This window comes from Olea europaea, chromosome 21 (assembly GCF_002742605.1).
Source record: "Olea europaea var. sylvestris chromosome 21, O_europaea_v1, whole genome shotgun sequence".
NCBI lineage: Eukaryota > Viridiplantae > Streptophyta > Magnoliopsida > Lamiales > Oleaceae > Olea > Olea europaea.
This window is the reverse complement of record NC_036257.1, coordinates 9,907,347-9,931,699: the sequence shown is the minus strand read 5'-3', so window position 1 is coordinate 9,931,699 and position 24,353 is coordinate 9,907,347. Positions and strand designations below refer to the sequence as shown.

The 24,353-nt window shown below is 32.7% G+C and overlaps 1 protein-coding gene across 3 annotated transcripts; it reads right to left on the bottom strand.

Annotated features, from left to right (window-relative positions):
• Window positions 1–8,969: 8,969 nt before the first annotated feature.
• Window positions 8,970–16,441, bottom strand: LOC111370567 (protein STRUBBELIG-RECEPTOR FAMILY 3-like). Of its 3 annotated transcripts, XM_022992330.1 has the most exons (18): window positions 16,418–16,441; window positions 16,261–16,323; window positions 15,839–16,000; window positions 15,527–15,656; window positions 15,370–15,441; window positions 15,182–15,247; window positions 14,956–15,027; window positions 14,681–14,752; window positions 14,522–14,593; window positions 14,179–14,244; window positions 14,018–14,083; window positions 13,520–13,893; window positions 13,066–13,406; window positions 12,368–12,639; window positions 11,603–11,741; window positions 11,087–11,208; window positions 10,632–10,788; window positions 8,970–9,344 (listed from the first exon to the last, which is right to left on the bottom strand). In XM_022992330.1, exons 3-18 carry the CDS (start codon window positions 15,933–15,935, stop codon window positions 9,270–9,272), a joined length of 2,193 nt encoding a protein of 730 aa, XP_022848098.1. In that variant the 5' UTR covers window positions 15,936–16,000; window positions 16,261–16,323; window positions 16,418–16,441; the 3' UTR covers window positions 8,970–9,269. The 3 variants fall into 3 exon arrangements, with proteins under 3 accessions (XP_022848098.1, XP_022848100.1, XP_022848099.1); XM_022992332.1 differs by lacking the exons at window positions 16,261–16,323; window positions 16,418–16,441 and adding an exon at window positions 16,137–16,244; XM_022992331.1 differs by lacking the exons at window positions 16,261–16,323; window positions 16,418–16,441 and adding an exon at window positions 16,088–16,238.
• Window positions 16,442–24,353: the final 7,912 nt, after the last annotated feature.

Sequence of the window (24,353 nt, the reverse complement as noted above, 5' to 3'; positions counted from 1 at the left end):
ACCACGATGCCTAACGTCGTGAAATATTATTTTGATCTAATCAAAATTGATAAATTAATACACCCTTTTACTTTATCGTCAATTCACACTCGCCGTCCCTGATTGACATCTAGCAATGTGTCAGAGCAATACATGTGACGGAAAATGTCACGTGGTATGACAAAATCAAATTCGTTCGTTTACCGTGAAACTATTATCCCTTCGTCAACACAATCCGATCAATTACGAGATATGGAATTGTGTCAATCTCGATCATTGATCATATCTTTCACTCCACTATTAAGTCAATATAAATCGAAAACTCCTTTTCGACTTATGAGTACACCTTGGCCAAGGATTTCATCATCGACTTAATTGAATGAAACGCAGATCATAATCTCCTACTATCTAAGAGTGACGAATCCTTTCTTGATCAATCACAACCTTTATACGATCCTTGACGTACCTGAACAATGTCGTATTAGCGGCCCCTTTCAGAGCAACATCCAACACCGCCAAAGTATGTCTGTCCTCATATAAGGTACCTTGACGACCTCAAGTCAAAGGACCAATTCCACTACCGAACATTAGAGATTAGCCACTGACACTCAGATAGTTATCCATGTGGAATCTCTTAGCGGGTCCAATGTTTTGTTCTATAACAAAACATCCACGTATTCATTTAAGTGTCACCACACTTTAACTCGTGAGATCAGCTACTTACTTCACAAGTAAGAAATGCCACACGTGATGGTCTAACTGTATTAACGATATCCGTATCTCGTTATTACTTACGACCATGGTTTAATTAAGATCCAATTATATGTAATTTGTATCTCACAATCACAACTCCTTGTGATTAACAGATTACCTAAAAATTGGATCTTCGGATTCTATTATTTAATATTATTTATCACAAAATTAATTTAAATAAATAATAGATCTCGCCAAAATCAAATGCATTAAATATATTAAAAGTTTTTACAACCTAAATCGATTGGATCTAGGGCATAACACTTACATGATGGGATTAAAAATACTTCCATCGCAATTCAAATAGGCCTCGATTGTGTAGCAATTGTTAACATAATCCTAAGGCTCATTCCCACACTTTTGTATCACTGCCATCTCGTGAATGCATGGTATCCTGTCAGCTCCCACTTTCTATAAGCACAAGTTCTATACTCAAGATCCACATCACATGCCCTATAACTACATTCAACCTGCCATTGGAATCCCCAGAAAGTCCATGATGCACTCCCTTAATTTTTCAACTAGCATGTGAACTTTCTTTATGATCTTTAGGTAATGTCGACCAACATAACTCTTCATCTTATCCTACCTCTATTGTAATCTTTTCATAAAGGTCAACTGAATTGATGTAAGAATATTCAGATCATATTTTCATGGTCTTCTAAAAGTGTCTTGTTGAAAACTTAACATCAACTGTTCAATAAAATATCACATTTTGAATAAACTTTGAAATCTGATTTGCTTTTTTATTGTGGATTCTCCCCATTAACCAAGCATCTACATTAACTTGTTGAATTTGCTACATCCAGTGTTTATAATCTGTAATAGTTGTGGACTTGATAGCATGCCAAAGATAATCTTTCAATGTTTTACCTTTGAAGCCAACATTAAAGAAATTTGAATACATGTTGCATACGCAAGATCGATGCTTAGCCTCCAAGAATAATTCATCAATCACATTCTAAAGCCTTTTTTGGCCTTTCTTTTCTGAAACTGATTTCCACCTCCCTTCTGATCCTCCTCTTGTCTTGCCAAAGCATATACTTTAGCCTTTCCTTTCTTAAGCTGAACGCCATCTTCCTTCTTCTTTGGACATTTTTAAGGAAATGACCAGTCTTATCACAAATGTAGCATATCCCTTTTCCCTAAAGAGACTCACTCATGTGTCGCTTGTTGCACTTGGGATATTAAGGAAAAGTTTTGTTTGAGCCTGACCAAACATTTCCTTTCTTATTCTGGTCTCCACCTTTCTCTTTGTCGTAACCATGCCACTTTCTCTTTATCAAAGACTTAAGCACTAGGTTGGGTTTCTTTTCCAATCCTAAACCATTAGAGATTGCTTGTGCTCGATGTACAACTTCTACTTAAGCAATGTACTGCTGGGATGCCATGATTCCCTTAATCTTTGATCTTAATACCATTTCGAACCTCTTAGCCTTTGTTAACTCAATATTAACAATATGCAGTACATATCTAGAAAGTCATTCAAACTTCCTCTCATACTCTAAGTGGCAAATTTCTCTGCGTTAGCTTAAGAAATTCTACCTCCTTTAGATCCTTCAATGACTGGGAAAAATATTTACCCATCAATGATTCCTTGGACTGGTTCCAAGTGAGATTATGTTGTTGTTCTACAGTTTTTGTACGTGTCTTAGACTCCTACCAATGTCTAGCATCATTGTAGCTCATCTGCTTGAAGATCCCTTCAAGTTTTCTCAACTACTCTTAGCTATGAAATGATCACTTTTACCACCAAAGGATAGGGGTTTAAAATGATGAAAGTGTTTAACAATCAAGCTCATGGTGTTGGCTCTTCTTGTTGTATTATGAGGTGTTGCTTGAGCTTGCTACCTGCCTAAGTTTTGTACTGCCCTTAATATATCTCTGAACATAGCAGCTTGATCTTATATCATCGTGCCTCTTCTTTTAAATTAAATTAATTTATCCTATGAACTATTCAACCATACTGCACTCTTCCTAGAGGTCTCTTTATGTTTTTCCATGTTAGTCGTATATGTTATGCTAAGTTTTAAGTGTTATGCATTTAAGTTTTAGTCATATGAGAATCGTATTACTAATCGTACAATCCTATGCAAAATATCAAGATGTTTAATTAACTTATTTTTTTAAATAAAATGATGTGTAAAGAAAACTCATGGGATTATGCAATTGACCAGTATGAATGAAAATATGAAGGATAATATCAATAAATAAAAATATTATTCATCGTTGCATACCTTGAAAATATTGGATAGTGGTAGATTGATGAGTATTGGATGCCATGGATCTTGTAACATTATTACTATATATATAGAAATCTCCTTAGACAAGTTTTTTTTCTAATAAAGTCTTTTAATTTTACGAATATGCAAATTTAAAAAAAAAAAAAAAAAAACTCAAACAGAATTTCCAGTAAAGGACTAAATGCACATTTTTATAAATCAAAATTTGAAAAATCTACAGGAAAGTAATCATTTGGTCTAATACCAAACTGTAATATTCCGAATTCTAGAAACTCAGCACGTTATCAAACATGAATTTCTTAACGAGCATAAAAAAAATAAATTTCAATATAATAAAGTATTCAATAAAAATTAAAAAACCTTTAATAAAAGATAAATTTAATTTAATAAAATATGAGGAATGTTTGAAATCACATCTTTCATTAAAACATTATAAAAACTAGTTCTAACATGCAATAAATTTAGGACTAATTAAAAATTATAATGTTACTCCAAAACTAATCAAATTCAACAAATAAGGTATTTCGAGACAAGAAACAGTTGGTCTGACACGTCCATCCATCCACCTCCGTTCAGCATGCTAATTTTTACGCGGTCACAAGTGGTCTACTTAAATCTCAAGTTCTCTTTAAACAGTTTGGATTTCTTTTTACAATACCGTTTAATTTTACAAACATGCAAATAAAAAAAAAAACTCAAACAATGAATTTTCAGTAAAGGACTAAATAAACATTTTTTTAAAATAAAAATTTATAGAAAAGTAGACTTTTGCTGTAATTTCAAACTGTATTCTAACAACTGGATCTTAACATGCTTTAAAAAAAAATCAATATAATGACGTACTTAATAAAAATTGAACAAAATTTAATTTAATAAAATATGCCGAACGTTTTGAAATTATATCTTTCATTAAAACATTATAAAAACTAGTTCTAACATGAGATAAAACTAGGATTAATTAAAAATTATAATGTTACTCCAAAACTAATCAAATTCAATAAATATGGTACGTCGTGACGAGAATCCATTAGCCCGACACATCCATTCCTCCACCTCCATCCAGCATGCTAATTTTTATCTGAAATTTGTAAATAAAGAGGGTATAAAAAATTATACTCAATGAAATGCTTGCTACTCCACATTCAAATCATACATGAAATTATACTAAAATTCTTTTACCAACGTAAAATGAGAAATATCACACCATGAAAAATTATAATTCTAGCAAGTACTGCAAAATAACGTGAAGACTAACTAATACCCGAAGGTACACTTTAAAATGTATCATGATTTCCCTCAAACGAATCCTGAACTGAAAGAAATTAAATTCATATATAACTACTTATTTGAAAATATGTAGAAAAGTCAATGGAAAACAAGATTGTAGAAAACAAGATTCTTCATTGCAAATCGAAAGACTTAATAAAAGAGAGAAGGAGAGAGTGTATGGGGGGCTATTTTGCAATTTGTTGGATAAAATTTGGATGAGATACCAAAGCAATATCATGCCTTTATATTGTAGATTGGATTGAAGTTTTCTAAAGGGTTTAGGACTTTGAGTTAACTCTACCAAATTAAAATTAATTAGTTTTTCCGTGAATTATTATTATATATAAGACATACTTTATTTTAATACAAATAAACAATTTAACAAATACTTGAACTCTTATTTGATTTTATTTTTAAAAGAAAAAAACTTTTTTTTATCTTTGATTTTATCTAAATCGAGAGCTGATGGACGGCTTCGATTGAAATTTGAAGAATCTTGATTTAAATTGACTAATATTGGTGGTTGGTGATAAGTTTCGCTAATTAGGATAATAACTAATTAGATAATACAATGTTTGTTCCAATCCAATCCAATACAAGTACAAAAGATTAATTTCATAATTATCCTGTTATTGGCCGAAGACAGTATATATATAAATTCTTTTACATTTTGATTCTTCTATTGACGCTATCTTAATTAAAACTTATCCAAAATATCTTTTTCTCAATCCTAATTTATATAATTAATTACCATCTATCAAAAGAGTCCAATATTGATACAGTAATTTAGTCTAAATCAATTAAGTGACTCTAACTCGAGTTTAACTTATTCAAATTAACATTTTCTTGAGTCTATAATTTGCAATTTATTGCAAGTTTCAAAATGGGCCCATTATTAATATGGTAATTCTAACTCCTTCAATAATTAACCATTTGACCCAAATTTAATTCTCATTTTCACTTTTGGTCTTTCAACTATAAGGATATTCGTATAGATGCAAATTATCTATTAGGTATAACAAATTGACTTGTATAAAAACATGACTAGACATGGTATCTCTATTAATTTGTACATAATTCATGTGCAACACAACTAAAAAAAAAATCGTAGTTCGACACATCATATGCATTGGGATATATAGACATGGTATCTCTATTAATTTGTACATAATTCATGTGCAACACAACTAAAAAAAAAATCGTAGTTCGACACATCATATGCATTGGGATATATACAATTATTTGCATCTTGACCAACAGTAGTAAGCATTATTCCACCAAAACATCCCTGCAAATGGCTACTGTCCTCGTCAATCACTTTTCTACAACCATTCATGAAACCCGCCTTACATGCTTTGAATCAATAGATACCCTGAAAAGCTTGATTGAACGTGTTGATGGTGACATTTGAACCTATATTGGCAAGTAGATTTTTTTTTTTTTTTTTTTAACGAGGTGTCCCAACTTGCGCCGGACTATATCCTCGTCCCTGAACCTCCGGTCCCTCATCTGCTCAGGGAGGTAAATCGCAGGATGTGCCCTTGTTGGTTCCCAGGTTCCCACATGGCTTTTACTCCTTCCCCAAAGGGAGCCTCCTCCATGGTGATTAATCCACCAATAATTCCTCCTTTATTGGATCAAAGGTTCCCACCAGGAATCGAACTCCACACGCTTGGTTTCAGAGCCCCCCAATGTGATTGTTCCACCAACTTGGATGTGCCTTGGGGGGCTAAGTAGATCTCGATAACATAGGACTACAATTATGCAAAATGTTCTTCAATTGCCTGTGCAATAATTCCTTAGCCATATCTTCTCATTTTTCATGCCACATTTCTAGTAATCTTGATTTTCAAATCCTTCTTCACAATCGCAAGTATACTTTTAGTTTTCCATTTCAGGTCAGCCTTGAACCTATCAATATAACGATAAGTCAAGAACACATAGTTGCAATTTCTATTGTATAGATCTCGACTGCAGGCTTGCTTAAGAGAGTACGACTTCACTTGGATGGTGCCGATGTCACCCAGTTTGGATGCCCATATTCTCCAAGTCCATCCACATTTGCATATTCCCTGGACTCTTCTCCCATCAATGACCTTAAACCTCATATTGTACCTATTCAAAGCTCCATATGTTCTAATTGGCTTTCGGAACTCCATGACATCCCTAAATAGCTGACCAACCTCAAAATGTGGAATACCAACATCTGTCTCAATCGAAAACTCCGGAAACCAATGACCAACTTCATCATTTGATGCATAGTTTAGGTTGAATTCCTTCAAAAGATGGATACTCTAAATTATCAACCTAATTACCATATTCAATTTCATGCTTAAGCACATTCTTCGCTTTACCTACATTTGAACCTAGCTCTATCCCATCCGTCACATTATGTTCATAGAGATGTCAACCCTTTGTGAGTCCAAGTCATTCCCAGAATCAATGAAATCTGGGTCGTCGTCCCATCCGGAGTCTTGCCCATTCGTAGCATTTCCATCACTTCCAGATTCATTTAATTCCAAAATTGTGTCAATTCTGGAAATTGAACATTTTAGGTTAAGTAAAAGGGCATCGGATAAATGACATAACTATGAAAAATTTACAAAAATCGCCATGTTGTATAATAATTTTAAGGTGAAATTGGGCTCCAAAAATTCAATATACAATCTTAAATACGGAAAAAAAAAAGTTAATCTATAGCCCCCAGGGCACATCTCCAAGTGGTAAAAGGGAAGAGTGGAGAAATCCAGCTTTACTTGAGGCTGTCGCGTCAAGGGTTTGAATCCTGTAATATGGATTTGACTCTTGGTAAGTGCAAGTGTACAAGCAGCCTTCCACCTTGTACCTTTGGATGCATAATCTGCGATTTACCTCCCTCACGATATTCCAGGATAGGGACGGTGGGGGACCTTTAATGTTGGGGTTCAACCTTTTTTTTAAAAGTTAATCTATAACACAAACCGAAAATGAACGCATGATTCCATTAGAAAATGCGAAGTTTGTGGCCGACACCACGTGAGAATAAATCCAAGAAAAATGAAAAAAAAATAAAAAGTAAAAATAAAAAACTTCAAATTAACCTTCATGTTGTCCCTATATGTGTACGATCGCCAAATACTAAATGGGTGGGATCGTGCATGGGGATGAATTGTAGATTTCGAATTAGGATTGATTTGGGGCTTCAAATTTTCTTTCTTCTGTTTATGACGTTTTAAATGCTTCTACGTTTTGATCTTTATATTTATTTTTATTTTATTTTTTAAGACAAGGTAAAAACATTTTTCTCATTATATTTGGCACAACGTTTTACGCTACTTAGAATAACCACTGCAATTCGACATTTATTAATGAGTGTAATCTGCCACATCAACGAATAAGATAACAGATTTTTTAGAGCAAGGAATAGTTCTAACAATAGAAATTCATTTAGCATTGTGAAGGAGATTAAAATTTAGTGAGCATTTCATGACCATGGTATATATAAGTTGAGTGATTTTTGAAGCATTTAACTAAAAATGCTTCCCGTCATAATTCATTCGTGCTTACGACATTTCAAATGCTTTCACGTTTTGATTTTTGGTCTGGTTAAGAGTTATTCATTTTTTTTTCCTTTTTTTAAAGACAAGGTAAAAACATGTTTCTGATTACATTCGACACAACGAGATTAGAATAACCATAGTGATTCAAATTATTTTATTTTATTTTTAATGGGTGTTAACCTACTACATAACATGAATAAATAAGATACAGACTTTCGATTTTGAGGGTAATTGATAGAGCGCTAATGATAAAAACTCATTTAGCACAGTGAAGCAGATTGAAGTTTAACGAGTAGTCCGTGACCATGATATAAGTTCGGTGATTTTTGAAGCATTTAACTCCAAAATGAGTTGATAAAAAACATGACAACGAAGCGATGGGGAATGAAAATGATTTTCTTAGCCATACAAGATACAACTATAACAATTTTTCACACCAACTAGCTTGTTACATCAGAAAATGCAATGACAGAGAATTATATTCGACTAGCAGACTAAAGAAAACAAGTACACTTTCCTTCAGGAAGTCAGTACATATAGTAGTACATTATGCAGTTCTCAAGAAAAAATGGGGCAAATATGGCCCAACCTAGCACTAGTAGTAGCAGGCAACGAGTTTAAAGAGTCCTGTTAAACGAAATCCTCTCCAACTTCAGCTCATGCCATCTTGACTCGAGCTCAGGAATCTCTCTGTATCATGTGTAGGAGGTTTTGGACAATCTCAGACATTGGTGGCCTGAACTCTGGCTCGCGCTGTCCAGCAAAGGAAAAGATGTAAATGAACAAAATACATATATCTCTTCCTGTCTTCGAAAAATTATGCAAATCATTTATGCATTAACTTTACGGCTAAAGATAATTAATAAGTCTGGGATATTTTTTACAAATCTTTTCACACAAGCCGCTAAAACGACTAATCCATGCCCAGATAAGTATATCAAAATGGAGAAAAATGCATCAACAATCCCCAATCCAACGTTATACGAGACAGTCTTTTGGGGGGCATACAGGTAATTCATATTATAAATGCACCCATTTTCCTAAATAAATGAGGGAAAAAAAAGAAAAGAAAAGAAAATAAAGATAAATCAATCTTCTACTCGTAATTCATTAGAAATGCACCAAGTTTTCTAAATAAATGAAAAAGAAAAGAAAGAGAAAGAAAAATTAATCTCCCCAACGAAGCGATGGGGAATGAAAATGATTTTCTTAGCCATACAAGATGCAACTATAACAATTTTACACACCAACTAGCTTGTTACATCAGAAAATGCAATGACAGAATTATATTCGACTAGCAGACTAAAGAAAACAAGTACACTTTCCTTCAGGAAGTCAGTACATATAGTACTACATTATGCAGTTCTCAAGAAAAAATGGGGCAAATATGGCCCAACCTAGCACTAGTAGTAGCAGGCAACGAGTTTAAAGAGTCCTGTTAAACGAAATCCTCTCCAACTTCAGCTCATGCCATCTTGACTCGAGCTCAGGAATCTCTCTGTATCATGTGTAGGAGGTTTTGGACAATCTCAGACATTGGTGGCCTGAACTCTGGCTCGCGCTGTCCAGCAAAGGAAAAGATGTAAATGAACAAAATACATATATCTCTTCCTGTCTTCGAAAAATTATGCAAATCATTTATGCATTAACTTTACGGCTAAAGATAATTAATAAGTCTGGGATATTTTTTACAAATCTTTTCACACAAGCCGCTAAAACGACTAATCCATGCCCAGATAAGTATATCAAAATGGAGAAAAATGCATCAACAATCCCCAATCCAACGTTATACGAGACAGTCTTTTGGGGGGCATACAGGTAATTCATATTATAAATGCACCCATTTTCCTAAATAAATGAGGGAAAAAAAAGAAAAGAAAAGAAAATAAAGATAAATCAATCTTCTACTCGTAATTCATTAGAAATGCACCAAGTTTTCTAAATAAATGAAAAAGAAAAGAAAGAGAAAGAAAAATTAATTTCCCCCCAAACAACCCCCCCCCAACAAAAAAAAAAAAAAAAAAAACACCCCTCCCCCAAAAAAAAAAAAAAAAAAAAAAAAAACACAACAACAACAACAACAGCCCACAAACCAAAGTTTTGATTTCTTTCAGAACTCCAAGATCGATCATTTTATTTAGTTAGTCTGGTTTAATTACTTCTTCTCTTTCTATTACTGAGAGTTTCTCGAATACATTCGATTTGCTTAATTCGTATAGAGACGTTTAGGAAGTTCTGCACTGTAGAGCAAATTAATGGGAATTGTGGTGGCAATTAAACCAAATATACCTCCAGTAAGTTCCTTGGTTTTACGTGGAATCCGCGCTTTTTGTTGGTCATGAATGCTGCATATTTGATGGCAATTGTGCTTGCATGCAGGAGGAAGAGGAGAGAGAAGGGGAATCCACAGGTACGGGGGTGATGGTGAAGATGGGAGGGTGACTTGGCCAGGATGTTTGAGGGGGGACAGTGGCTGACGGTGGGGGAGAAGATATTTTTTCTTTCCTTTTATCTTTTACTTCAAAACAAGTAATAATTGTTTCTCAACCAATAGCTCGGATTACGCGCGCAATATGTGATTTTTTAGGTCAAATTGGACTGGAATCCATCTGTGTGGACTCGCTACATAAATTCCAGGTGAAATAATGAATAGGACCCGAGTGCTAATCAACCGAAGAACACTGTTGTTTTTCCTATCAAAATATAGCACAAAGCCAAACATTTGTACTTGCTCTTGTAATAAAAGAAAGCCCTCTAAGATTCTGTCAGTTTCCTTTTCTCTAATCATATCATCAATGAATCATTGTCAAAAGCAGTTGAATATAAGAAATGAGAATGAGAAACTTACTTGAATGCACAAAGAAATAATATCAGCAAGCCGGGATAAAGACTTTGAAGGATAAGCACCATTTAAAGAAGGATCAACCATTCTCGATAATGCATCTATATCATGAAGCCGTGAATTTGCCCATCTAACGAGGTATTGCTCTCCACGGGGGCGCGACCTGTGTTTGGGAGTATTAGTTAACCCTTTGTTTGAACCTCATTTTTTAAAACTTAATTTTCCTTAAACTCAATTACAACCACACATTCTCTAAAAGCTAAAAAAAAAAAAATAATAATAATAAATAAATAAATAAATAAAAATCACTTTTTACAAAAACCTATTCTTTGAAAATGGGGCTCAAACAGGTGCTTAGTTTCTTCTAATCTATAATTGATATGGCAACTTTTTGAACAAAAAATAATGAAGAATAAGCACTTTCAACTTATCAGACAAGACATCTTCACAAATATTCTAACCTTTCATAAGATTTTCGCCCGGTTAGAAGTTCTAACATCACAATTCCAAAGCTGTAGACGTCACTCTGGTAGGTATAGCTTCCTAATTCAAGTTCTGGAGCACCATAACCATGACCTTGCAACTAATAAATACATTCATGTCAATAAAAGTTCAAGTAGATAGAGCTCAATGTTTGGATTTTATAGCCAGGTGTATAGCACATATCCAAGAAGCTCTGGTTACCATGATACTAAAAACATTTTTGTTTTTATAAATTAGTAGAATATAATAAATTTAAATCCTTAAAATAATAAATTCAGCACCAAATATCTGATATCCCCTTTCCTGCCAAACTTAATCTGACAGTTCGCCACGTGGAAGGTGCTTAGCAGGAGTATTTTTCGTTTTCCCTTTATCATGGACACTAATGAGTATCATGCTATTAGATGAAGTGAAGACTAATGTAACCAAAAATATGTAAATAGATATCAATAAGTTGACAAATTTAATTCAAAGATATAAAGTCGAGACTTTACCTGAGTCATGGAATCAGATGGCAGCAGCGGAGCCAATCCACTATCAGAAACTCGCACAGCAAGCTTATCATCGAGGAGAATATTAGCAGACTTGAAATTCTGGTGTACAATAGGTGGCTGGCATGTCTCATGCAAATACCTTTCAAAAAACAGTAAGACTCAGTCTCCAAAAAAATTGAAGTTCAAGAAATGGCTAGCAAAATATTTGTTTTGTAGAAAAGCAAAGAGTGGAAGTGACTAAAACAAGCAAAAGTGGGTTGAAAACTGGAGAACTCTTTGAAGTTTGAACCAACACACAAAATGTACAATAAAACTTCACAATGAAGAGCATGCTTAGCCAAGCTTAAAATAGTGAAGTAAATAGCAACTTATTTTCTGCTTATGCATAACTAGCTTTTTATTTATTTTGCATTAAAAAAGGAATACTTCTTTTAGTGTAACTCTTACATTTCTGTCAAAACAAGTAACTTATTTTCAGCTTTGACTAATAAAAAGTTTATTTATTTAGGGGTTGTTTGACAAAGCTTTTGATAAAAGTTTAAAAGGTGATGAAATTTGTGGTCAAAAAGTTGATAAAATTGTGGGTCCATGAAATATGTGGTGAAAGTTTAAGTTTGGCAAATTGAAATTTTTTCAGCAAAGTTCTATTGAACAAGCACTTATTTACTTATGGGAAAACTATTTAAGCCTAGCCAAACATGCTCTTCCGTATTACATAAACTATGATCATTTTGGTCAATATGCTGAGTTCATCAATCAACATACTCTAACGCTCTTGCAGCTTGAAGTGCCAAATGCATCCGAGCATTCCATGAAAGCTTTTTATTTATCTCAACATCCAAGTGCAGTGCTTCGTAGAGTGTCCCATTTCTGCAATAATCATACACAAGCAGACGTTGTCCATGCTCCAGACAGTGACCCACAAGTTTCACTATATTTGCATGTTGAAGTTTGGAGATAGTTGACACTAGCTCGAGGAATTTTTGATCACTCAAATGCCTAGAAGCTGTTGTGTTCAATTTTTTGACTGTCAGGACCTGGAGACAAATGAAATAATATCAGGGAAAGTTGAGACAACATATGCAATATACCATGACAATGTAGTATATAGATACTACACACTAGTCCTGATATCAAAAATTTGATAAGCTGGGCCATGACAATGCAGTATACAGGTTTAACTCAGCCAACCAACCATCACTAGCAATATCTGTAGTTATAACTCAGATCTGAATTTCAATTTGTCAACTAAAAATGTTTAAACTCGAAGTAAAATCAAAATCACGTGATGTGAAATAAAGATTATAAAAGTGCGCTACTCAATCAAGTCATTGAATAATCTTGTTAAAGCAAACAATCACCTTGTGCCAATTGATTAAAGCGAGAAAACAAGAATAAATGCAGTAAAAAGCAACAAATTCCACTCCCTTAGCAGGAGGTCAGATAAATCAGAAGATGCTTACTTTTCCTCCAGGAAGCTCGGCTTTGTAAACCGTGCCAAGTGTGCCTTCCCCAATTAGATTTTCAGGAGAAAAACTCTTTGTATACTGTTGAAGAGATGCAATGGTAAAGAACTTTACAGAGTCGACACGATTAGAAGCATGTTGGCTTGAGCTTAATGGAGAAAAATTTGGATCTGAAGCAACCCTTTCAGCAGGAAGAAGTGGAAGAGGATGTGCGCGTGGGGGTAGCTGCGTATAATCTAAATTTGTCATATCTATGCTGTGATCTTTTTCCTGATTTAGCAATGCAGTCTTTCTCTTACTACCTCCAACAGACTGCTGTAGACTTATTTCTTTTGATTCTGCTCACAGGACTCAAAAGATCATTCATTGAAGTAAAAGGGAAATAATAACTCGAAAAATCGTACAATGGCGACAAGCATAGACAAGTAGCATATAGAAAGTGTGAATTTACCTCTATCTACTTGGTAATGAGGCTTTGACAAAGACTGGTCTTGTTTGTGACCGAGAGCACCAAATGCTCCCATTTCATACTTTTTCATGGTTTTCTCTTTCAATTTCCTTCTTTTACAGCATTTGAACATGAGAGCACATAGCCCCAAAGCTAGTAATACAACTGCCAATAAACCAGCAATAGCAATCCACGAAACACTTTTTGTTGTACTATTATGTCCTTCCCTTCCAAATTGTGGTAATTGGGATGCTGATGGTCCATTAGCTCGTTCTGTAGGAGCCACGTGAGGAGAAGGTGCAATAGATGGGGGTAATGAAGGAGATGATGCTGGTGGAGATGGTATAATCGTAGTATTAAAGGGGTTCCCTTCTCGTCTGCACCACAAATTGAAAATTTTACAAAGGCTACACCATAACTCATCCAAGGCAGAGTACGTGCTATAAGTTCCATATGAAAAGGCATAGCTAAATGAAAAAGAAATTAACTTGTGAGTTTCACCTAAAGTCCGGAATACTAAGTAACTTCTCGGGTATAGGTCCAGAAAACAGATTATTTTCTATGTTCCTAAGGAGCAAAAAAAAGCCAGTCAGACTATCTAACAACAAATTGAGGGAAAGGGAAATTTCAAAATATCTAATTTCATTTATAAATATAAGTACAAAGCTCTGAGGGGGAGATCTTTTAGAACATCCAGAGTTCCAGTAAGCCGATTGTTTTGCAAATGCCTGCAATGAAGAGACATTATTACGTTAAAAAGGAAAATATATTTGAAGAGATACAAAGATATTACAAATATATCCTGCGATTGTGATGTAAATCCGAAAGTTGTGAAGAGCCTAGGACAATGGATTGACCAAGTATCATCAATTTTTCCAAAATAATACAAGACTTCGCTAGCAGGATGTCATGAGCTTATCAGTGTATAGTCCAGTTTTGCCATAGGCATTCAATTTTGAGTAGTATGCTTTCTTCGTGAAACAACAAGCCACAGTAATTTCTTACAGTGTGGTAAGTGATGACAAAACTCCCATTGAAGGAGGCAGCTGACCAGACAAACTGTTGCCTGACAAATCCCTGCATTATCACTTTCGTTAAAATAAACAAATATTTTTCAATCAAATCCGTAGCTGATACCATCGAATCTTAATAGAGAATGCTTACATGTTGATCAAACCATTAAGCTGTTGAAAAGCATCTGGAACTGCTCCCGTTAAATTATTGTTATTCAGAGACCTGAGAAGGATAAGGGCACAAAATCAGTAATAACCATGGCATTTTCTGGACAATATTAAACAAGAAAACTGAGCTTAAATTTTATTTATTATAATTTCCATTTACACTGTATTGTGTACAAACATGCACAGATTGTCTCATAGTAATAAGAAATGATAGTAAAACCATGCAGGAGTAAGATAATGATACCGAACAGAACTTACAAATCCGTCAGTTGGCCTAATGAGGATAGACTATCTGGGATGCTTCCACTGAGCTGATTACCTGAGAGAGAACTGAAGTTTGTGGTTTTGGGGGGCAGGCGGGGCATTATCAGACAGATTTTAAATCAAAATATTAATTGTTGAATCTCCTAATAAATATAGTCAATAAAGTTTGATCAAAACAGATAACTAATTCATGGAAGCCAGTCGAGGCCAAAAAACGTACAAGCTCCTCATAGTGATAGGCAGGTTGGATGGTATGCTGCCTCCAATATGGTTGTTGCTTAGATCTCTGCTTTAAGGAAGATAAAAATCCTTCATGAGGCTCCATTTAGAAGATAATTGCCAATTAGCGCAAAACATTATTCAGGCTAGTAATTGAACACGATAAACTTACTTGACAGATGAACTTACATTTGTATAATCGAGGCAAAAGATCCCAAGTCTTCACTCAGTTCACCCCCCAAATTTGCTCCATTTAGAATGCTATCAATAACAGAGCACACAAATTCAATTCAAAAGGCAAGAAAATAATCATGTCCTGCAATGAAACAGCAAGAACGAATCGTACATAGACGTTATGTTGGAATTGACACACAATACTCCTTGCCAATTCAGTCCGCACGGGTCTCCCCCAAAAGGAATCCAATTAGGAAGGGGAGGGAAGCCCAGAGAAGCATATAAACTGTTTAGTGCATAAACTAACAGAAATCACAGAAAAGAAAAAAGGATTAATATGATAAATATTAAATTTTACCACATAATTATCATTTACATTTTATACTAATATATTCCAGTTCTTAAGAATAAGAAAAGAACCCGCACACACAGTATCTGAGATTAAAAATAAAAAATGTATTAACAAGGGTTTTTCATGCTTTACCATCACGAGGGTCAGTGAATCCCGTAACATATGGCTCTGCAAAAATCATCAAAAGCACAAAAAAACACGAATGAATCCTCCAATGCAAGCAGCCCATTACCAGTTATTACCACCCAGAAACTCAGAATTTCTTCTTTTAGTGCTCCCTTCCGTCAGCAGAACCTGAGATTTAAAGAAAATCAGAGATACAAACAAAGCCAACAATTAGAAATCGTGAATTCACTCACTTCAAACAAAAAACTACTTAACCCCGAAAAATTAAAAAATTCAAAACAGTGCAGCGGAAGAACACATGTACACTTCACTAAAGCTAGTCAAGCACAAAAGCCCATGTTAGTGGGAAATTCAAAAGTCTTCAAGACCACGCCTTTTCTTAATAACATAGCAAAAATTTAACAAAAACAAGCAAAGACACAACTTACAGAATAAATGAAAATGATGTTCAAACTGTAGACGGTATGAAAAGCAGCTTTCTCTGTATCCTGCTGTTTTTTCCTCAAAAAGAGGGCAAAGATAAAATAATTCAGTAGTTAAAGTTTTAACTTTGTGCAAATATAATTTCTTTATGTATATCTTTACCGGATAATTACGCAGTAATGCTGGCTGGTTGTGTATTGAATTTTATAAATTTAATTTGAAAAAGGGGGTAGCATTAGTGTTTGAAGTATACCGTTAAGCCATGATGGGACGCGTCAAATTATTGGGCTTCAATGAAAAGCAATGCCAGACTCGTCCTTCTAATTTCGCACTACCAAATGACTAAAGTCAATACTTTAGTTTCAATCAAAATCAATAATATATTTGATTGAATACATAATTTTTCAACTACACTTTTTATCAAAATTTATTAAAAATTTAATTTTAATTCCAATCAAATTCCGGACATTTCTCCATTTTAGAATAGTGACAATATAGATTTGCATTATTAAAATAATAAATATGGATTATATATATAAAAAACTTTATTTATGTGTTCACTTCTAAAGTACTCATCAATAGATTTTAATGTTGAGATAAATAAATTTAATAAGGTTGTTGGTAAATTCAACAAGGATTGGGTTGTATATCAATGAATTTAATAAATAAGGTTGTTAATCAATTTAATATAAATCTAATTAGACATAAATCAGCATCTTAATTTATTAATGAATGGAATTTCGACATAGTACAATTCTAAAATCCTGATTTAAATTGAAATCCTAAGGAGACTAACAACATTCAAGATTAGCACATGTTTGACAATCATTATTTCAAAACTTTTTATTTTACAGAGTTACATTCAACTACACATTCATACGATAAAAATGTCATTCTTAAGATTCATTTTATGAATTTAGGATTATATTAAAAAATAAAAAAACTATAGGCATGAGTACCTATGTAAAATGGGTTAATAACTGAATGAGTTATGCTACACGCACAGAAGAAATTTACAAATTCTTTTTAAGATCATACACCTTGCATTGTGATTCAACAATTAGAAAAAATATCATAAAATTCAACCAAATAGGTGCTATAAGGGCTTTGTGATCAATTCTCTGTACGTAGGAAATTGTTCATAGTGAAATAATGGATGAGGTCACCCAATTGGGTCCATTCTTTTTCATGACGTTAATACAATTTATGAAGAGCAAAGCATGTGCATCAAAGATTAAACTTAGCAACTAAAGATGTCTAATATCCATCGGGGTACTTACAGAAATATCTTTACTTTTTAAGTTATTGTGAAAAATCAAGAAAAATATGCATGGGTTAAAAGACAGATAGATTAATTTCATTCAATAACACCATAATATTTATGGTGCTAGCCTAAAAGAGAAAAGTCGATCAACAACCAAAATTTTGACTCTTCGAAACTCCAAGTTAAGGAAAATCGAAATTATAAGAGAAAGTATTGCACAAATCAAGTCCAAGCAAGATTAAGAGCTGCTTCAACTACCATTTTTCCAAAGTATTATTCCCCAAATCTACAAGTTCGTATGTTCTAGTTTTTTATTCAACTAGTCCAAGCATTGGATCTCCTGTCTCATCTCAATTAAGAGGGGTCATGGAAAGAACATGTTCAAAATCACGATCAATTTCATAATAACTTAAAATTATTAATCTAAATGCAAAATTTCATATGTATTAGAACACACACAGCACACACACAAAACCTTAACTATAATTAAGATTTGTATGAATCGGATTGAATTTTTATATCAACTTTGAATCAATCCAAGTGATGCATGCAAGATGTTTGTGAAATGAGAATAAGAAATGAGACACTCTGTCATTTTTTTTTTTTTTTGAAAAAATCGCAATCTATCTCATTTGAATTCGTTTGGATCAATTAAAATAGATGCATATGTGTGTGTGAATTTAATTATGAATATCAATTGAAAAGTTCTTTTACATTAAAAAATAAATGATGCGCAATTTATTTGTAATTTTGCATATGAATTAAGATGTTAAAACTTAAAAGTGACATTCTCTATTCCTTTTTTCTAAAGAGATCACAATTTATTTCATTTGAAATCTTTAGAATTAATTAAATAGATCCACACAGGTGTGTGAAAATTTAAATATAAATATGTATTGAAACCTTGTTTTGTATTAAAAAGTGATATGATATAATACTTTATTTGTATTTTTGTATATAAATTAATATGTTAAAACTTGAAAGTAACATTCTCAGTTACCTTTTCCTTTCCTTTTTTTTTTTTTTTTTAAAACCAAAAGTCGCTATCTATCTCATCAAAATTCTTTAGTATCAATTAAAGGGATTCATATATTTGTATTCGTGAAAATTTAAATATGAATATAAATTCAAATATTGCTTTATATTAAAAAATGACATGATGTAACACTTTATTTGTATTATTTTCATATGAGTTAATATGATGTGAAAACTGTCACTTTTATAAAAAAATCTCACACAAATTTGTTTGTATTCTTTTTGCAGATATGAATAAAATTAATATTTTTATTTATTATGGAGATAAATGGGGGATAAGATAATGCCCCTGTTTGGCCCTCATTAAATTATATTTTATTTCTTTCTCTCTTATTTTTAATCACACAATCTTTTATAAAATAATATTACACGTAAATTGATAATTTTTACTTCTTTTTCAACCACTCATTTAAAAAATAAAAAAAACACTATTCCACTCATTTTCATTTCTGGAAAATGGGGGCCAAATGAGGGCAATGATATAAAAGTGACAAAATAACTGAAATTATCGTCCCGAGTGGATTGTACATACAACAACCTCGAGAGAGTGATATATATATATATATATATATATATAGAGAGAGAGAGAGAGAGAGAGAGAGAGGAAAAACTTGTCTTTGATGGAGATTTTCAGACAATTTTTTACTAACATTTTATTTAGTGCTCAAGGGAAAGGATAAATATCTTGCAAGCTTTTTATTGTATGTAGATGTGATAGCGGTATCAGAAAGTCGCAAAGTTGAGTTTCTTGATGACATATTATATCATTTTTTTTAAAAAAGACTAATATTTAACATTGATACAAAATTGATATGCAATTCCATCGATAAAACAATTGTGTCTCCTTATCTTTAGACACAGGTTAAATTGTGAAGTTCAAGTTTTTGAATAATACAATATTTTTATAAATTTCAAATTTCATGTCACTTTTTGATATAAAAAAAAAATGACATTATGTCGTTTTTTTTTAAGTGCTATACAATTTTTTCTTGGTAAAATCGCATTAAAATATTCATGTCATATCGAAAAGTAGCAATTACCAACCAACTTAATACTGCCAAGCTGATAAAACTATAAAATATCGACTACCAACATATTGAATGTGGCCGAAATTGATCTAATTACCAAACAACTAAAACTACAAAATATAAAAAAATTTGAATAAACACCATTGCTTCTAATTAGTGTTTGTCAATCCTATACATTCATCTATCTTTACCTTTTCAAATGCATCTTCATATCTACCTCTTCGACATATCTCAATTGCCTTTTCTTTGACATCCATTCATTATCCGTGTCATAAGTTTTGGCATAAACATATAATTGAGCAGCCAAATTTTGTCTAATTTGTGGAATGTTAAATGCCATTCACATTTCATTTAAAATTTCATTAGTGAAGTATTCTGCATACCTAATAACATAAATTCCACAATCTCTACTACAACATAAGAAGAAGACAATTAAAGGACTAAAAATTAAATGAAAAGTAACATATACGCAATTGGACCCTCTTTTTCGCTCTACAAGTTCTGGAACCATGTTTACAACCAATGGATTAATGGTATCTTATAATGTAATGCCATTGTCCTCGAAGTGGCCGGTGTTAAAAGGAAGATGAGGAACTATATCTGAAAAATGTTGAATAGCCTCAATTACAATATAATTCCTCAAAACCTTATTGCATGAATTATACTTGTTCGATTACATCTTTTGAACATCAAAATGATAGAGAATCCAATTAGCTGAGTTGGACATCCTCATTGGCATAAGAACATGGTCGACATGACTCCAATTTGTTTTGTACAACATGTACAAACCAACCACATATAACAAAAGATAAGTCCGCTTCGCTAGGGCATACTTATATTTGTAAAATTTATCATACAAAGTCAAAGCCAGTAGCTGTGGCCTTGATGGTTATATGGCTGCCATGTCTTAATAGAAATACACGTCCATATGCTACAAATAATAATAATAATAATAACAACAAAATCAACAATGTACTAAAAAATATATAAAAAATCTTAAATAAAAAACTAACAAAATAACTTACCGTCTTATCCGAGCATTCATTAGTAGTTAATAAATCATGCCACCGCTGGTAGTAGAGACTGCAATATCACCAAAGTAGAAGCACAGATTGACAACAGAACTATGTCCATTGAAATGCTTATGCCTACAAAACATAATGCAAAAAGTCACGTGCACTGTCACTTTACCACAAAAGTTACATAATGTGTCATTTTAGAAAAAAGTCATAGACGGCAAAAAATTGTAACAATCTACTTATTATTATTATTATCATCATTATCATCAATCCTTTGTTGTAACAAATCTCAAAAGCATCAACATCACATGCGTATGGAGGATCAAACCATTACGAATGCACAAGTAACTTTCAATACACGTTTCATAGTCCACGATGTGGAATCGTATTCGTTCACCCAAGGGGACTGAAGAAGTGCTATAAGTTTCTTTTTCTCTCTTTTCAATGGAGTGTCTAGGGATCACTTTATCATCAATAACAATAACATCAACATTCCGAGGTATATAAATAAAACTAAAATATTGTTAAATTATATAGTACACAAGCACAAGTTAATTGAAGTCAAAAACACTAAAATAAATATTTGCCTCTTGAAGTGTATTTCCTGTTAAATTGTATCCGTGATTTCTCCAACTCTTCCTCAGTCTTCTTTCAATTCAATCTCATCATTCATTGAATTTCGCCTTTATCAGATGGTAATGCAACAACATGCTGAAGCATTATCATTAACATAAATACAAAGATCAAATTATATTATGTAAAAACAAACATAAATTATAAAGAAAAAGACATTCAAATAAACAAAAAAACAAAACGTAATCAACTCTTAATTAATCATCTTCATTAAATTCAATTCACGTTGGTTGTTTTTCTACTATCTTATCATTTTTTTCAACTACCTTGTCAACAACATTTTCAAACTGGCACCTTGACATGTTTTTCGCCCCAACTTGTGTCAAACTCAATACCCAGAGAAAAATTAGGATAGTCCTTTAACATCTAATTTGTCTTCTTGGTTGTTTCATCAGGTATACTCTCCACACATCCGACACAAAGGTGTTTTCAGAAAATTATATTAAGTCAACGAAATATTGAAAAAAGTGACAAAACTCAAAAAAGTCACAAAATACTCAAAAAGTAACAAAAATGTATTTTAAGAAAATAAAAAATGTGAGAAAAAACTAAAAAAAGTGACAAGGGTATTTTCAAACAATAAAAAAAGTGACCATAAGTTAAAAAAGTAACACAAACTCAACAAAAAATCAAATTTATTAAGACCTTCATTAGCAGCCATCTGTATACTGTCCACTTTGCGTTCTAGATTTTTTAGACTCACCGTTACTTCTTCAATCATTTTCACCCTCTCTTCAAAATCTCTTTAACGGTTCTCAGTTACTATGTTTCATGGAACTTTAATTTCCAGCTCTCCCAGATGGCTTCAAATTTCATCATCTGAGAGTTGTCTGAATTCAAGCTCTAAAATAAATTTCAAAATCAAATCATTTGATTATACTCTCAATTCAACCTCAACCAACCATTTCAAAATTTCTTTGTTGGACGGGACTCTCTTAAAAACCAAAATACACAGATTAAGAAGCAATAAATAGAAATGATAGAGAGAGAGAATAAAAGGAGAAAAAAGCTTACAAACCTCATCATTCTTTCCTTTGTCATCTTTTTTAAAGATTGTTTGGCCTGCATCTAATAACTTTTCCTGTCAAAAAACTGAACGCTTGAATCACCATCGTCATCGTCTTCAACTTCCATACCTTGACTCCTACTTTAGACAAATAAATCAACATTTGATCTTCCTTTTCAGCCTCAAGTGGCACAACGAAATTGATGTAACGTGCTCTTTGGAACTCCAACTCAACATTCGATGAAACTGAGGTCTATACTTCACATAGTACTTCCTTCGAACTATTGCAGGAATAGTTTCATAAATCCACACTTGAAAATCAAGTAAAAATCCACCCAACCTATACTTCAAAAATTACTTTTTGATGAAGATATTCTTCATTTTTTATTAATTGCACTCTTGAGAGATGACAGTGTCACATTGTAAAGCTCTTTCCCACATGGAAAAGATTTCATATCATTGGACTCCACAAGATAGAAAAATAAATCATTCACACCCTTGTGATATGATGTACCAAATAATAATGATGAAATCAGATAAATTATACCAGTACACTGTAAAGTACTTTTCCCCATGGAAAAGATTCCATGTTATCGAACTCCACTAGATCGAAAAATGAATCATACACACCTTCGTAAGACGACGTATAAAATAAGAATGATGAAGTCTATTAAATTATACCAATGTCAACATCCTTATCTACGGTATCAATTGAAAGACTTCTAAACGTTTTTTCAACATTTTTTTGTAGAAACGCTTCATTGAAGTATTGCTCCTTAGAGTAGCAATTTTTCAGTTGATAGTTAGTGTAGTCACCATTTTCAACACATCGCAGTCCTGACATGAGACATAACTCTTCCATGAAACATCTTACAACTTGATCGCGAATATTGAATCACAACTCATTGAAGTTAGGCTGCTTAACTTGCCTCGGTAACAATTGATGTATCAACTGAGGCTGCAATACTATTTCCTTTAAATCATTGAAGCATCGAAGCATGTCTCCCTGAATAAAGTCTTCATATGTTGACTAAACTTTTCGTTCAAATGTATAATAACCTTCCCTTTAAAGTTTAAACCAATATTCTCGAGAATTTATTAAATCCCAATCCTGTAAAAAGGAAAAAAATAGTCAGTTGAATGAAATTCAAATGAACTAACAAATACATGCTTTCGAAAAGTGACAGAACTTCAAAAAAGTCAAAAACACTAAAAAAGTGATAAACAAAATCAAAACCTTGGAATAGAAGTCGTTTTTCTTCTACAAATTATTTCTTTGTAATTGTATTTCACTTATATTAACTAAATATAAAACATAGCTTTATTTTAGGAACACAACATCCTATAAGTTGGAAGTGACAAAAATTTAGAAAGGTTACAGAAATGTGACAAAACACTGAAAAAAGTAACAACTATAAATTAGGTTGATATGGAGTGCTAATCAATGTTGCTTGTTTTTAAGTTAACTAAACAATCTGAAATGTCAGTGGTGAGTCCTCTTAAAGGACTTCTAGTGTAAGAATATTGCTCTCTGTGGATTACAATCTACATGCTTTCAAACAAGTAAAATTAGGTAAAACTGAAAAAAAATTATAGGCTTTTAGAGGAGAATCTAGTTGCCCAATAAACATAGCAATTAATATAAGAAAAATTGCATAATATGCCATGACAAGCATTGGTAGTAAAATCACAAGCACATCAATGACAATATGAACAAATACATACTTTCATCAACTGATACATCTCAAAAAACACCAATTGCAATAATAGCATCACAATGATAAAACTTCAAAATATAAAGCAACCAGAGTTGAAAAAAATTTGAAAAATTCAACTTAATTAATATACAACGTTATAGGACATTATCTAAATAATCAAATACCAACCATCACAGATATTTATAATCCAGCATAACAAGTTAATTGGATATTAGTATCAGTGCTTAATTAAATACGACTATCAATAAATAGAAACGAGCTATTCAAGAGTTTTCACCATTTGTACAAACAAAAGGCCATGCCAACATTCTTAAGTGTGCAATTTTCACTATAGATACTATATTTGGTATGAGATTTTCTATCGGAAATGATAGTGTATAATGTTTCTCAGGCAT